The 15,834-nt window shown below is 35.4% G+C and overlaps 1 protein-coding gene across 2 annotated transcripts; it reads right to left on the reverse strand.

The window, feature by feature from the left end:
• Positions 1-10,832: 10,832 nt before the first annotated feature.
• On the reverse strand, positions 10,833-14,299 carry LOC108848259 (uncharacterized). 2 transcript variants are annotated; one of them, XM_057009283.1, is made up of 7 exons: positions 14,126-14,299; positions 13,419-13,760; positions 13,208-13,330; positions 11,648-13,127; positions 11,460-11,575; positions 11,255-11,373; positions 10,833-11,100 (listed from the first exon to the last, which is right to left on the reverse strand). In XM_057009283.1, exons 2-7 carry the CDS (start codon positions 13,753-13,755, stop codon positions 10,978-10,980), a joined length of 2,298 nt encoding a protein of 765 aa, XP_056865263.1. In that variant the 5' UTR covers positions 13,756-13,760; positions 14,126-14,299; the 3' UTR covers positions 10,833-10,977. The 2 variants fall into 2 exon arrangements, with proteins under 2 accessions (XP_056865263.1, XP_056865262.1); XM_057009282.1 differs by having other exon boundaries at positions 13,419-13,757; positions 14,126-14,269.
• Between the last annotated feature and the right edge of the window lie 1,535 nt (positions 14,300-15,834).

Raw genomic sequence — 15,834 nt, forward strand, 5'->3', positions numbered from 1 at the left:
CATAAATTAAACAAACATTAGTAATTAAAAGAAATGCACAAAAAAATATTAGAATCTTAAATAATATAATAAAAACCGACAAGCTTACCAAGCGATCCCCCAGACTGGCTAAAGATTGAGCACCCAAGTTATGGATGTACATGCCCTTCCCCTTACGGTCGCTCTTGCGGTTGGTGGAGTTGGTGGAAGAAGTTGCTATCACTTCGTTCTTACTCCAATGCACACCCAACTCCTGCCAGACGACGGGGTCCATCCCCTTTGGAACCTTTAAAAAAAAAATTGTTAAATAAATAAAAAAATATTTTAATAAATTAAAAAATTGTTTCATAAATAAAAACGAACCTTGTTTATTTCTCACTTCTTCTTCCACGAGTGCATCTGCTTCCCATAGTTGTCCATAACTTTATGGACGAAGTGGTAATAGATAAACAACGTATCATCGGCATTCCAGTTGAATTGTTGCTGAAAATAAAACACAATTAGTAGAAAATTAATATTAAAGATTAAAAAAATAAGTAAAAAATAGAATACTTACCGCAAACTGTTGAAACCACATATGCTGCTTCTCGAGAGGGAAGTCGGTGAAAGTCGGATGTCCATTGTCGAGGGACGAGTACATCATACTGTTGATCCATCCGCTGATCTCGTTCCCGGATCGGTCGAACCTAATAAAAAGAATTAATTATTTAAAATGAATCAAATTTTAAGGAAAGAAAAATAGGTTTAATTACCATGTCTGACCCCGTCCACATGGATACTGAGTGAGATATGGAAGATGGTCACGACCCGGCTGTCGAACAAACTCCGCAACTCTCAGAAGTGCCGGATGAGCAGGAGCAGGAGCAGGGGTGGGTGCCACACCGGGAGCGGGAGGAGAATGAGAGGGAAATGGAGAGGGAGATGTCTGGTAGGAGCTGTAGGGCGATGCGGAACCTGAAATGGAGCCGCTCCCCGAACCACCACGACCACGACGCTGTCGAGAGCGGGTCTGTTCCTCTTGAGACCTTTATATAAATAAATTTTATTTAATATATACAATTATTTATTTAATTTGTTAATATATTAAAATTGTTTAATAATAACAAAAAAGTTTAAATATATAAAAAATAGTTTAAATATTTTAATAAATTATTAAATGATTACAAAAAAGTTTAAATATATTAAAAATATTTTTAATATTTAAAAATTGTTTAATAATTACAAAAAAGTTTTAATATATTAAAAATTGTTTAATAATTACAAAAAAAAGTTTTAATATATTAAAAATAGTTTAATAATTACAAAAATAGTTTTAATATATTAAAAATAATTTAATAAATAACAAAATAGTTTTAATATATAAAAATAGTTTTAAAAATCAAAAAAACGTTTTAAAAATCAAAAAACGTTTTAAAAATAAAAAAAACGTTTTAAAAAATCAAAAAACGTTTTAAAAAATCAAAAAAACGTTTTAAAAAATCAAAAAACGTTTTAAAAAATAAAAAAAACGTTTTAAAAAATCAAAAACACAAAATAAATCAAAAAAAAAAAATATACCAACAATCCAAACAACAATTCAAACATGCAAATCCTAAACTATCCATTCAATCCTAGAATTTTCTATCTAACAACCTAAATTTCGAGATCTATGAAGAGAGGAAGAGAAGAGATGAACTTACATGGGAAGAGAGGAGAGGAAGAGAGGAGAGGAAGGAGGCCGAGAGGAAGAGAGGAGAGGAGAGGAGATCCGTGGAGGAAGAGAGAAGAGAGGAGAGGAGAAGGAGAGGAGCCGCAAGGAAGAGAGAGGAGAGGAGAAGGAGAGGAGCGGCGGAGAGGAAGAAAGAGAGGAAGATCGATTGGAGAGAAATGGGGAAGAAAAGAATGAAAACCTAATTTATGAGGGGTCCGACGGATAGGGTCCGTCGAAATTTCCTCACAATTTTTAATGTGGTCGTCGAAATTTCCTCGAAATTCTCTTATTGGCGGCTAGGGTTGTCTGGTTAATGAAAAACAGTCTGAGGAAAACTTTCCTCGAAATTTCCTCACAATATTGTGAGGAAATTTCGAGGAAAGAGGGTTTGGGGTTTTGAAAACATCGATTTTTTCCCCTATGTCATTTCTTATACAAGTGTAATTCATAATAATGAGGTTTCTTTGTATAGATGATCATAAACAATGAAATAACACAATTACAAAAATTATTGTAAGTATTTCCTTAACGTTTATTAAAATATATAAGTGTTTATCTTATGTTGTGTGGTTTTCGTCTCAATCCGTAAAACATTGTTTTCGGGTTAAAACCCTAAAGTTTGACTTTATAATCTGGCTAAGACACTTAATGAAGGTTATATATGTGTTATTCAATCCGCAAAACGTTGTTTTCGGTTTAAAACCCCCTGTTCCTCGAAATTCCCTCGAAATATTGTGAGGGAATTTCGAGGAACTACCAAAAATTTTCGAGGTCCTCGAAATTTCCTCGAAATATTTCGAGGGAATTTCGAGGAAGCACAAAAAAAATTTTGTTCCCTCGAAACTTCCTCGAAATATTTCGAGGGATTTTCGAAGAAACAAGGTGTTTTAAATCAAACCCCTAAAATTATCTTGGTCGTCGAAATTTCCTCGAAATATTTCGAGAGAATTTCGAGGAACAAGGTGTTTTGAATCAAACCCCTAAACCGTTAAGGGTCATTCCGAAGAAAATTTCAAGGAAACCCTAATTTCCCTCGAAATTTCCTCGAAATTCATTTAAAAAAAAAAAAATCTACTCTGATTCCGAGTCATCATCAGCAGATGAATCTGAATCTGGATCTTGGTGAAACTCTCCAATAACTGGTTCATCCTGTGCGTGAACGACGGCTTCCTCTGCGAAGTCGGTGAAATCTACTACAAGGCCAACTCCTGCTACATCTTCTGCTGCACTTAAGTTACTGGATGTGATTGGTTGTAGTGGGTCTTCCAGCTCAGAACTCCCCTGAACTCGGCCTCTCGGGTTGAGTCTGGTAACAGTAACCCATGGATCATCTCTGTTCCTTATCCGGGGGTACTTGATATAACAAACCTGTAACATTTTAAAATTTTTAGTACAAGTTTAAATTATTACACATGATGACCAATCATTCTGAATAATTAACATTTACTTACATGATCGGCCTGAGAAGCAAGAATGAAAGGATCATAATATTGCAGCTTTCGTCTCGAATTAACTGATGTAACACCAAATGCATCTGTTCTCACACCTCGATCTGGAGTGATGTCGTGCCAATCACAATAGAAAACAGTACAGCGCAATCCAAGCATGCCCAAATACTTGATTTCCAAAATCTCATGTATGTGTCCGTAGTATACATCATCTCCCGATGCAGAACAAACGCCAGCATCATAGGTCGTACGCGAACGTTTCGTCTTTTCAGTTGTGAATGCATATCTTCGGGTACAAAATCTCGGATATGACTTCACAACATAGTTTGGTCCAACCACCATCTCGCGTATCCAATCATCAAATGTTTCACCTCTGGCCAAACCAGCAGACACCTATTAATAGCACATATATATGAGTATAAATATGTGATAAATGATTTTTTAATTTGTTTAAGGCACTCACATAAGTAAACATCCATCCAGCAAATTCTCTTTGCTTCATTTCTTCTAGTTCTGCCTCTGTAGCGTATCTATATTCGAACCGCTTTTCTGCCATGAAAATACTGTGATGACAAAAATGTAATTAATTAAGATATAAATGTTAATTTGTTAAAATAAAATTTTGTAAGATAATAAACTTACCTCTCATATTGAAGAACATCTTCGCAGTTGGTGAGCAAATATGTTTGCAAATGACTGCGCTCCTGCTCAGTAAGTTGACGGTCCTTTGATTTTCCGCTAAGTCGTCCAACATCTGTGAAAATGTCAGGAACCGTAACATGGTATGTTGCCCGTTCGCCTCTATCATCATGCCGAACAGGTCTTCTGTTTTTGGTCTGAACTTCTGCCTGAAAGTAGTACTCAGCAAAGTTTGAAATTTCTTCATTGATCATCTGTGCGACTATAGAACCTTCCACCCTACTTAGATTTTTCACCATTTTCTTCAAATGGAACATATACCGCTCATACAGATACATCCATCTATACTGCACAGGACCACCAAGTTCCAATTCTCTTGCCAAGTGAATGACAAGATGCTCCATAACATAAAAAAATGAGGGAGGAAATATCTTCTCAAGGTTGCACTGAATCACGGCTATGTTAGTCTTCAGATTTTCAATACCTTCAAGAGTCACTGATCTGGCGCATAAATCGCGGAAGAAAGCACTTATCCCTGCAATTGCTTCATAAACATTTCGTGGTAATAGTTCCTTGAAAGCAAACGGAAGTAAGCGCTGCATCAACACATGACAATAGTGACTTTTTAAGCCAATAAACTTTCCTTCCTTTCTGTCGATACAGTTACGCAAATTAGATGCGTAACCGTCTGGAAACTCCACATCGTTTGAAATCCAATCAAAGAACGCATCTTTTCCTTCTGCATCAAGTCGGTATATGGGAAAAGGAGCCCTACCATTCTCATCAACATGAAGTTCTGAACGAGCACATATATCGACTAAATCCAGTCTTGACTTCAAGTTATCCTTTGTTTTACCTTGAACGTTAAGGATCGTGTTCATGAGATTGTCAAAAAAATTCTTCTCAATATGCATGACATCTAAATTATGCCTTAGCAAATGATCCTCCCAGTATGGAAGATCCCAGAATATACTTTTTTGTGCCAGTTATGTAGGTTTCCAACAGCATCTACCGGAAAACGCGCATGTCCACCGATGTCTGGCGTCCTTTCTGCACCAAAATCTCTTAGTTGTGTCTTTAAACCTTTCCCACTAATTTCCGCAGGTGGACTGTCAAACACCTTCTTGTTCTTCGTAAACAAATTCCTACTCCTACGATATGGATGATCAGGTGGTAGGAATCTCCTGTGACAGTCAAACCAACACGTTTTCCTTCCGTGTTTTAGTTGGAAAGCATCAGTGTTATCTTGACAATATGGACATGATAGCCTTCCATGCGTTGTCCATCCAGATAACATACCATATGCTGGAAAATCACTTATTGTCCACATTAGTACTGCCCGCATTTGAAAGTTTTCTTTACACGAAATATCGTATGCTTCAGCACCTTGAGCCCATAGTTGTTGCAACTCATATATTAGTGGCTGAAGAAACACATCAAGTGATCTCTTAGGATGCTCTGGTCCGGGAACGAGAATGGAAAGAAACAAAAACTCTCGTCGCAAGCACAAGTTTGGGGGTAAGTTGTATGGTGTAACAATGACTGGCCATAGAGAATATTGTCTTCCACTCTTCCCATACGGGCTTAAACCATCAGTACATAATCCAAGGTAGACATTTCTTCTCTCATACGCAAAGTCGGGATACTTTGATTGGAAATGTTTCCACGCTTTTGCATCTGAAGGATGTCTAATCTCACCATCTGTTGAGTGCTCCGCATGCCATCTCATTCGTTGCGCTGTGCGTTCTGAAAGATACAACCTCTGCAACCTTTCCGTCAAAGGCAAATACCACATCTTTTTATATGGCACTGGAACTCTTCCACTCGTATCTTTATAACGAGGCTTCCCACAAAATTTGCATGTAGTCCGCTGATCATCCGCCCTCCAATAAATCATGCAGTTATCGCTGCATACATCTATTACCTGATAAGATAAACCAATCCCAGCTACGAGTTTTTGAACCTCGTAGTATGAACCTGGAGCTACATTATCCTCAGGTAGAATACCTTTAACAGAATTAGCTATCGCATCCACACAGTCTTCAGCCAAGTTATAATCTGTTTTAATGCCCATCAGTCTCATAGCAGATGATAAAGCTGAATGACCATCTCTGCAACCTTCGTACAATGGTTGCTTTCCAGCATCCAACATTTCATAAAATCTCCTAGCTTCTGCATTGGGTAAATCTTCCCCTCTAAAATGATCATTTATCATCTGCTCAGTACCTACACCATAATCTACATCCGCCCTAATTGGTTCTTCTAATCTAACCGCCGGCTGAGGTTCGCTAGTACTACCAAGTTCATAATCAGTTTCCCCATGATGATACCAAATTTTGTAACTTCGTGTAAACCCACTCAATAATAGATGAGTCCAAACATCCCACTCTTTAATAACTTTTCTATTTTTACAATTAGAGCAAGGACATCTTAACTTACCTGTTTCTGCTTCCGGTTGTTTGCGAGCTACCCTCATGAACTCGATTATACCTTGATTGTATTCTTCCGTAAGCAATCTCGTGTCCGGATCCAAATGAGGTCGATCCATCCAAGAACGAAAATAATTTGAAGAAGACATGTTTTTTTGGAATCAAATTCGTGAGACTAGGAGAGAAGAAGAAAAGAAATGGAGTGAATGAAGAGGAAGAGAGGTGACTGTATTTATAGATGAAATCCTCCCGGCATACTGAGGAAATTTCGAGGAAATTTCGAGGGAAACAGACATTTCCTCGAAATTTCCTCGAAATAGTTTAAATCCCCCAACGGCTCTCCCAACGGCTCTCTAACGGCTACAAGATGTCGTCGAAATATTAGAAATATTCGTCGATTTTTTTCGACGACCATGGTTTCCTCGGTATTCCCTCGAAAATACCGAGGAAGTTGGTCTTCCTCGAAATTTCCTCAAAAAATAGTGAGGAAATTTCGAGAAAACCCCATTTCTTGGTTTCCTCGGTATTTCCTCGATATTTTGTCAGAAATTTTCCGAGGAACTCATTTTTCCTCGGTATTTCCCTCAGAATCAGCGTATTTTCTTGTAGTGTAATTTACTGTATCTTGCAGGTTAAAAATGAGATGATGTGAATACAAAAAAGGAAATTGTAAATTCAAAATGATTGTGTGGTATTTGGTCTGAGAGAAGGATAATTGTGAATGCAAACAAAATTTCATATTAGGAATTAAAAAATAATTAGTTACCAAAAGAATAGAAAATAATATCTAATACATAATATGATGTGGAGTTAATTTACTGTGTTTTGCAGGTTAAAAAATAAAGGGTGAATTATGAGAATATACCTAATTAAAGCTCAAATTAGAGACTTACACTCTGAGTGACAACCAAAGCAAAAAATACACAATTATGTTCAACATCGGACGAGAATATCCTTGTCTTCTGATGACAGCTTCTGACACAGCAGTTGGAAGATATGTGTGTCAGGATTGTAGAGGTGTCAACTAGAATCTTCTCTTCCACATCTTTTTTTAGTTAATTTTAAGGTTTCATTCTCAACCACTCATCTATTTTCTCTTTATCGATTTTTTTTTCTTTTATCTTCTTAAAAAATTATCTTTCTAAATTCAAGTTCTCTTTTTCTTCTCCTCTCATCTCTGAAAATTCTAATCTAAAATCCAAACAATTCTCCTTAAAAAACAAATCATAACAATCTTTTCTTTAAAATTTAATTTGCTGCGAAATCAAATCTTCAACAGAAATGTCGTTGCATCTATTATTTTTTTAGATTAATCAACTTGTACTAATTTACGTTTCTGATTCAATCATCTGCCAAGCTCCTTGTCTTCATAATATAAATTCTCGATCAATATATGAATTGAGGTTTTTGTTTTCATTTTGGAATCACAATCCAACTTAAGTTTCCAGTTACAATAGTGGTTGTGTTGTTTTCTCATCAACCACAGCTCAAAAGGATGTGACTAGGAGTTCATAAAGTTTTATTTTCAAATCAAAATAACATCTTTGTTAATCAATATTTTATTAGTTACCAGATATTATTTAGTTTAGCGGATCTCCAATTTTGTATGGTAGTTCTGAATACCTATATTTTTAGTTGTTATAAGTACGTTGTGGCTAATTGATAAACGATTTCAAGATGTTGCAGAATAGTTTTCAGGAGCTGGTAGATGAATTATTAATTGGAACATGATTTGTAAGCGAATAGATTGTTCGATACATAATTTGTTAGTTGTTAGGTGGTTTGTTACATGATACATTGTTTAATACCAAAAAATGGGTATTCACTATTATCTGTGGCAGTGTTTTTTTGGCCCTCTACACATAACTATAACTGGTTAATATAAATTTTATTATGTAAAAAGAATAATAAATATTGATACATTTATTGGTCATATATAACAAAGAGATTATGACTATTGTTAGCTGATAAATGTTTGTTAGTCGGTACATTGTTTGAAGCTGATGAAATCACATTTATCAGTTAACACTAACATTTTTAACAGTTTTTGGATCAAAGAATGATTATTAAATATTACATATGTTTTTTTAAAAAAAAATATTAGACGTAAATTCTCATTCATCATCATAGTCAGTAAACTTTATAATATTGTATCAGTGTCGGCTATAAGAACTATCAAACCATGTATCATGTGATAAATCGCGAACCATGAAATGATCAACTATTTATCGCCTAACAAAACATGTTTCGGATAACAAATTATCATGTAACAAACTATTTATCAAACAAGATACTGACTCACAAATAATGTATCGGACCATTAACCGGTTAACAAAAACATGTACCCGATAACAAATTATTTATCAGATAGCAACTCATTTATCATACATTGTATTAACTCATAAACCATGTCTCGACCCTAATATCATCTAAGAAATCATACAACATGTTTTGTTAAGTGATCATAATTATGTGTAGATTGTTAAAATAATCAATAACAGACATGATAAATAAATAATGTATCTACTACGAAAATATGCATCCACTAACAACTAATGTATCAGCTAGTAAATCAAGTACCAAAGAAAATGTAACAACTAACATGTCATGTTTCATCTACCAACCATGTATCTAATAACATAGTGAAGAACTCCAAAGTATTGATTGAGTTAACATAAAGGCTAATTTGTTTTTAAAAAACAATGTCTTGAAGACAAATCCAGTCATACTCTCAAGCGGTCATCTTCTATCTCGTCCCCTACTGATCACCGGATATATGATCAAAAATCTCGGCCTCGTTATCAAATAAGAACTTAAAGCGGATCTGGAATGATAAGATATTGGAAAAGTTAGAAGTTACAAAATTATTTGCAGAAAAAACATAAAATTCACTGCACAGCCTCATAACATTTATTAGAGTCTATTACAATTCATAGGTGCTATGAGTAAATGTAAGAGGTTAAAAGAAAAGTTATCTAAAAGATTAATAACTCAATTTTATTACAATATGGGTAAATCGAGAATGATTTTAGTTTTCTTAATGAAAGGTGCATGGTCTTAATTACGGTTTGGTTTGGGTGTATCTGAGCCAAAGATTTGTAACAAATATTCTATAGATAATAAACCATTTATTAAACAATCTTTTATCATATATATACACCAAACAACAAATCATTTATCAGATAACAAACAATTTATCAAATAACGTATTAACTCACACACCATGTATTAACCTATTTTGTCTGCCACCAAACCAAATATCAAATAATTTACAAGTTGTGATACCATTTGTGACAAATTATTTGTCAGACATACAAACTGTATATCAATTAATGAGAAATTTTTGTATCAGCTAACAAAATATGTACCAAATATCAAATAATTTATCAGATAACAACAATTTATAAAACAAATGTACCAGATAACAAATCTTAAACCAATAATCTTAGAAGCAACAAAGTGAAAAATCAAATCAAACTTATAAAATAAAATATTACAAATAAAAAATAACTCTAAGAGATAAATGCTAAACAAATAAAATTATTTGTGAATAAGTGGAAAAGAAAACGAGAATGATTTCGTTTCGGCAGCTGTGGCTTCAAATGACAGAAGTTGGTTGAGTTCATCTTTATCTTTGATTCTTCTTCTTCTTCATATTTAGATTTTACAAATATTTGATTATTTTCTCTCTTTTTTTCTCTTTTGATTTTTTTCTTCTATTCGATGAGTGATATTTTGTTAAGAGATATAGATTTATGTCTATGAGATAAAGTGATAACATAAGCTGACACACAAACTGACACGAACTGACACAGCTATAGGAGGATTGCAAACATAGGTGGAGGGTTAAAATCAGAAAGGATTTGTTGAGTTTAAAGGGGTCTCATATTGGAGTATAGAGACTAATTATCTCAAAAATAAAATGATATGTACAGACAAAAAGAAATTGTAAGCTCAAGATAATTTAAACTGCTATAAAAACTACTTTGTGGTGCAACAAGAAGATTGCCATCTTAAAATGGTGACGTGACACCAAAAAAATAAAAAGAGTATATTCGAAACATAGAAAAAATAAATATGTGCACAAAAGACCTAAATAAGTTTAGGTTAGCCATTTTTGAGATATTGTAAAAGCATTTTAATTGGTAGGATCTAATGAATATCTCGACAATTTAGAAAAAAAAAGAAAATTAGAAAAATACGTGAGAGAAAGTAGATAATATCTCTGCACTCATGCTTTGAGATATCTAGATCTACATGTGTTGATGTGCAACTGGTTCTAATGTTTTAACAAACTAAATTTTAATTGAATAACTATAGTTTATTAAATATTAATAATTTCTAGTTTAGATATCCATGTGTAGATCTAAACTAATGGGGATACTCTAATACGCGAACAATAAAAACACGAATTAGAATAAAGTTTCTTGTTAAAAAAAAAATTGTCACTATTTTAAAATACATTGGATAGTGAAGAAATGATCAGTCCTGATATACAAGATTTATATAGTCACGTAAAATCTAATTAAACAAATGTTCAAGTGATTTTAACAGATGTATTTGTTGAAGAAGAAACTTGTATCTCAAAAATTTTCATATTACCCAGGTTCCAGATTTTTCGGATACTTCAAAGCGTCTTGGTCGCAGTCGGCCAAAAGGTTTACTCTCACATTCCTCCACCAACCCAAAAGATAAACGTATAGATTACAAAAAGATACAAAACCTATATTTAAATAAATAAATACGCAGGTTTCCTCGAAACAAGCACTGTATTATCTGTTTAACAAATATCCTAAATGCCTAACATCTTTCTCTGCTGAATTTTCCGACTAAGTCCCTCTGCCATCGGGATATCGTCACCTCCACGTTTCCCGGCACTTTTTCCAGCGCTCTTCCACCATGCCAGCAACTCCTCCTGCTCATCAGATAAGCAATACCAAATATCCAGAAAATGAAAACTCTTTAAATCATACAGAAACAACAAAATTAAACTCTTCACACCATAGTATGACTAAAAAAAAAAAAAAAAATTAACATTCTTATAACTAACAAATATGGGAATGATTTACCTCAAGAAAGTCGTGGTTTGAGATAAACTGAGACTCAACAAAGCAAACCATCCCTCCAACTTTGACCGAGACTGAGCTTTTCACTGGATGTTGCTTTGAGCTTTGTCCATCTGTGGCATCTAGATATGTAGTTAAAACAAAAAAAAATGAGTCACAAAGATTCGAGTAAAACGCGACTTAGAGTAGAGTGATTTTGCAAGCATGCCTTCAATGCGGGCTACGTGATACCCGGTTCCTCCAAGCCCTTCTGCCCATTTCCCCAGCCTTAATCTCAAGAAGAACCCTTCAAGACCCGATACAGGCTTCTTGCTGTTTATCCATCTGAAATGAAAATTCAAAAGTATAATTATCACGATGTGACAGGTGAAACAGTCGTATTGAACTGAATCGTACTTGAGAACGTCCGTGCGGGTCAACCGAAGCACTTGAACAGCTTCAAAGACCGCCTCTGGTACGTCTGTGAAACCGCTGAAAGGCAGTTTCGGCCCAGAGGTAGAAGCCAAAGAGTGCTTCACAGATCTATCTTCAGGTCCTAAACTGTACGGTGGAGGAGCATCTGGGCATGTTGCAGCCCAGTGACTTAGCTGAAAACATCTAATGCATAGAGTTGAAGCTTCTTCTCTTCCGTTCCGAGCACTTATGTTCCGGACGAGATCTCTGAGCTCAGTGTCAGTTACTTCCAAACATTCCTGTAAACGGTGACTCTTTTTACCGCAGTAGAAACAGATTAGATTCCTATCTCTTTCCTCTGTGTACTCAGCTAAAGATCCTGTAGGCAGCAGCATGTGTTTGATTGCCTCTAATCTTCTTGCCAACAAAGAAGCCATTGCTTCCGAAGACTCTACTCTCAGTGAAGATATTATGGGAAGAATCAGGGGTTTAACCGCATCTGAGGATGAAACATTGGCCACTTCCTTAGTGATGAGATCTTGTTTCTGAGGGAAAGAAGTTTTAGAAGAGAACCGGCTTATCCACAAACTTTCGAGACCAGAGTTCTTGTTGGTTAAAGATTGAACAATCTTCTCATCTCCTTCACCACTCGGCGGCTTAGACTTACTAAGAGGTGGTAACAAAGAGATGTTTGGCTCTTTATCGTCGTGAAACATTTCTCTCGTCTGGTTTAATCTAACTGTGCCAGATGAAGACACGTGATTTCCTTTAGTATTGAGACATTGTTCAGGAGGTTCCTGTAAAGAAGCATTGTCTGAGGAAATCATCAGGACAGCGTCGCCTTGATCACTTTTCTTCTGACAATATATAGACTGGAAAAAAGACTGGAAACCGGTGTTTCTGCATCCGCTCATTACTTGTTGACCATTAGCATCTGATGTGGTGGTAAGAGCCACAAAAGGAGGAGAATTGTCTGCTTCATTACCTTTCCAGATTCCTTTAGTCATGTTTGATATCCAATTCACAAAGGAACTATCTTGATTATTGAGCTTCGATGTTGTTGATTCCAAACATTCTTGGCCAAGAGTTTTGAGCCGTTTGGTTCCAAGAATGAGCTGCTGCTCAAATCCTGGTCTTTTCTTTGAGAGCAAACCAGCACTGTTGCAACTTTCTACACTCCCAAAACTCTCATCCTCATCAGAGTTTCCATCAGATAAAACTTTTTCTTTCCCTTTTGCTTTGGTAAGACACCCACTGGGTCCGGCCTTTTCAGCATCTGTCTCATCTTGCGGCAAGCATTCCCCTTTGCTCTCACATGCCACCAGCGCCTTACTATCAGGACTTGGGAGGTCGTTCTCATCCGTTGCTTCTACAGGGTCAGCATCAACATCTCTAGGTTCCTCTTGAGATCCAGCTCTATCCAACCTCAACTGTTCATTTGCCAACAAAGCTTCGGTTTCTCCTCTAATACCTCTTGGACTATCTACTCGATGTTGATATATCCATAAGTGACAATAAAATAAAATTAAAAAATAGCATTAAACTTTATTTAGTAATTTTCACCTAAAGATCTTTTGGAAGTTCCTACTCTTGTCTCTGCTTCTTCAAAATCATCATTGGTTTCAACCTTATCCTTATCCATCTCTTCTCTTTCAGGTTTGGTATCCTCACCTGAACCACCAACCCCTGCAAAAAAAAAACACACAAGAACTCTCATTACTCGAAGCTATTAAAAGACAGTTCCACAAACACGCAAAAATGATCATTGAGCAACCTGACAATGCTCTGTTCTTTTCATTACTCCTTCCGCTACACGCTTTGTTTATACGGTAACCGGCTTCTCCTTCTTCTTGGTGTTGGATACTATGATTGCTTTTGGAATGAGACTCCATGTTGTTGTCGGTTTGTGCTATATCATCAAAGACACTAGGAGAGAGTAGTTTCGCTTTACCCGTGAGACTAAAATCAGCACATCTAAGGCTAAGGCCGTTGCGAGGAGACCACACTAACTCTGATAAAGCATCCACCGACGCAAACTTCATCCTAGCTTCAGCATTTTCACTTGGAATCGAAGACGAACGTCTTATCTCTTTACTGTGATCATCACCCATATCTCCTGAGACATAATATAAACGAACCACAATAATTGACCTCAAGAATCAAATACCCAAACCTCACTTAGCTTACAAAACAAGAAACTAACAAAACCAGAGAAACCTAGATTGTTTTCTTGGAATCATAACATTCACAACCAATAGAAGCTAATTTGCAATACGTAGATCTAGGAAGGAATAAACTTACCTATAGCTCAAGCAATATATCAATTAGTGAAACCCTAGACCTAGAAATCCAGAGAAAAGAGACTTTTTTTTTTCAAAACCCAGGGAACAATTATCAAAAGGAATAAAAACGTCAGAGAATTATACTGATCATTAGTTAGAAAACACCATTAAAATAGAAGCTGAATCTAGCTCAAGTTACCTCCATCGAGGAATCGATAATATTCAACTTCCAGCGAATTCTCCACTAATAAAAAGGAGTAACAAATGAGAGGAAGTGAAAGAGGACGAAGACGAAGACGAAGACGACAGCGCCAAGCGGCTATGGGCCTAACGATGTGATTTGAAACTTGCTTCTTATGCTTTTTTTCATGTCGTTACAAGGCCCCCAGGTCGCCACGTGTCCGCTTTCTTCTCCATACGTTTTACTCCTTCCTTCCAAACTTAAATGAAAAAGTAGTCTGATTTTTCTGATTTCGGTTCCTATAAAACGACATAAATAATATTTACAATTTTTTTTCGTCAACTGCTAAATAATATTTATAATTGAAAAAATGTAATAACAAGAATATTATTTATGTCGTTTTATAGGCCAAAATCAGAAAAATATGAGAAATATATATATTTGTATATATATATATATATAAATTGTTCGATAAGCGAAAAAAGGAAGATGATGAGTGATGATGTCCTCTTCCGCTGTCAATTTCTTATCTGCTTTTGTAAATTCTGCTTTTGTAAACTGTACGGCGGCTTTGAGTTTTACTCAGCTATAAGAAGAAGAAGCAAAAAAAAAAGTAAAACGATATATATGTAAATTCCCTTAAAAGCTCCAGTTTTGATAGTATAACATTGACGTATACATGCATATATTAATCTATACGGCCCTAGAGGTATAAAGGCCACATGTTTAGTATTTTCTTTCTTGTCATTGTACCGCTCATATATTTGTATAATGCATCTATTGTGTCTACGTACGTAGTTTATATCCATTCCTTTTTTAGAAACAGATATGTATGGACATGTCGATCTATTTATTTTTTTAGAATTCAATTCTGTCTTTTTGGAATTGTATGTGTTTTTGATAATGATATTTTATGTTTCTTTATCTCATTTTCGACTATATATCTATCTAAAATATTGTATATCAGATTCCTAATTTTGGGCTAGTTTGGCTAATCCTTTTTTGACTGAACTTTTTGTTTGATTTTTTCTCTTTTCGAAAAACAGTTATTCTATTACTTAATTTTGAAGTGATCTAGGTAATCAATCCGGAACAGAATAACCAATGTAGCACAATTTTCGATAGAAGATCTAATAGTCTTAACTAAAAAGTTCGTTATTTCATTTTGAGTTCTCGGGATATAAGATATCTTGAATTCTGGAAAGCAAATCAACAGTGTTTTAATCGCCTCCAATTCCATTGCGAAGTTTGGCTATGCATGAGGCTCCTTTATCATAGAGATTAGATCCTTACAGTCTAATCTAAAGCTCTGACATAAAAAATATCGAAGCATACTCTCTATTGCCCATCGCAGAGCTTTCATTTCAGAGTGTAAAGTCGATTCTCGGCATCCCCATGAGTTGATGCTTTCCAAAGCTATCAATCCAAACTCAACCACAACCACTAAATTGAGATGTGGAGGTCCATGAACCATCCACCATACAAATATTTTCCAAGTTTATGAGTTCCCTCGAATCTATGCTCCTGTGAAATCGGGCAGGCCATCTCAATCGCATTAAACCATGTTTGACATTCACTTTCTGCATATCATACTAGCTCCAAAAGATCTCTATCAATGCCTCTTAAATTTTATCATTCCGAGTTTTCCAAATGTACCAGGTTATCTAGGGATAAGGTTCTTTGTCAAGATCTGGTTCAACAATGCTATTCTTCTTCTGGAACAGGTA

This window comes from Raphanus sativus, chromosome 4 (genome assembly GCF_000801105.2).
Source record: "Raphanus sativus cultivar WK10039 chromosome 4, ASM80110v3, whole genome shotgun sequence".
NCBI classification, from domain to species: Eukaryota; Viridiplantae; Streptophyta; class Magnoliopsida; order Brassicales; family Brassicaceae; genus Raphanus; species Raphanus sativus.

Excerpts from the sequence above, each read along its gene's own strand:
- LOC108848259 (XM_057009283.1), bottom strand. The coding sequence starts at position 13,755 with ATGGGTGATGATCACAGTAAAGAGATAAGACGTTCGTCTTCGATTCCA. Across the intron at positions 11,576-11,647 it reads ACCCGCACGGACGTTCTCAA|ATGGATAAACAGCAAGAAGC; the intron begins GTACGATTCAGT and ends TTTTCATTTCAG. Across the intron at positions 11,374-11,459 it reads TCACGTAGCCCGCATTGAAG|ATGCCACAGATGGACAAAGC; the intron begins GCATGCTTGCAA and ends CTACATATCTAG.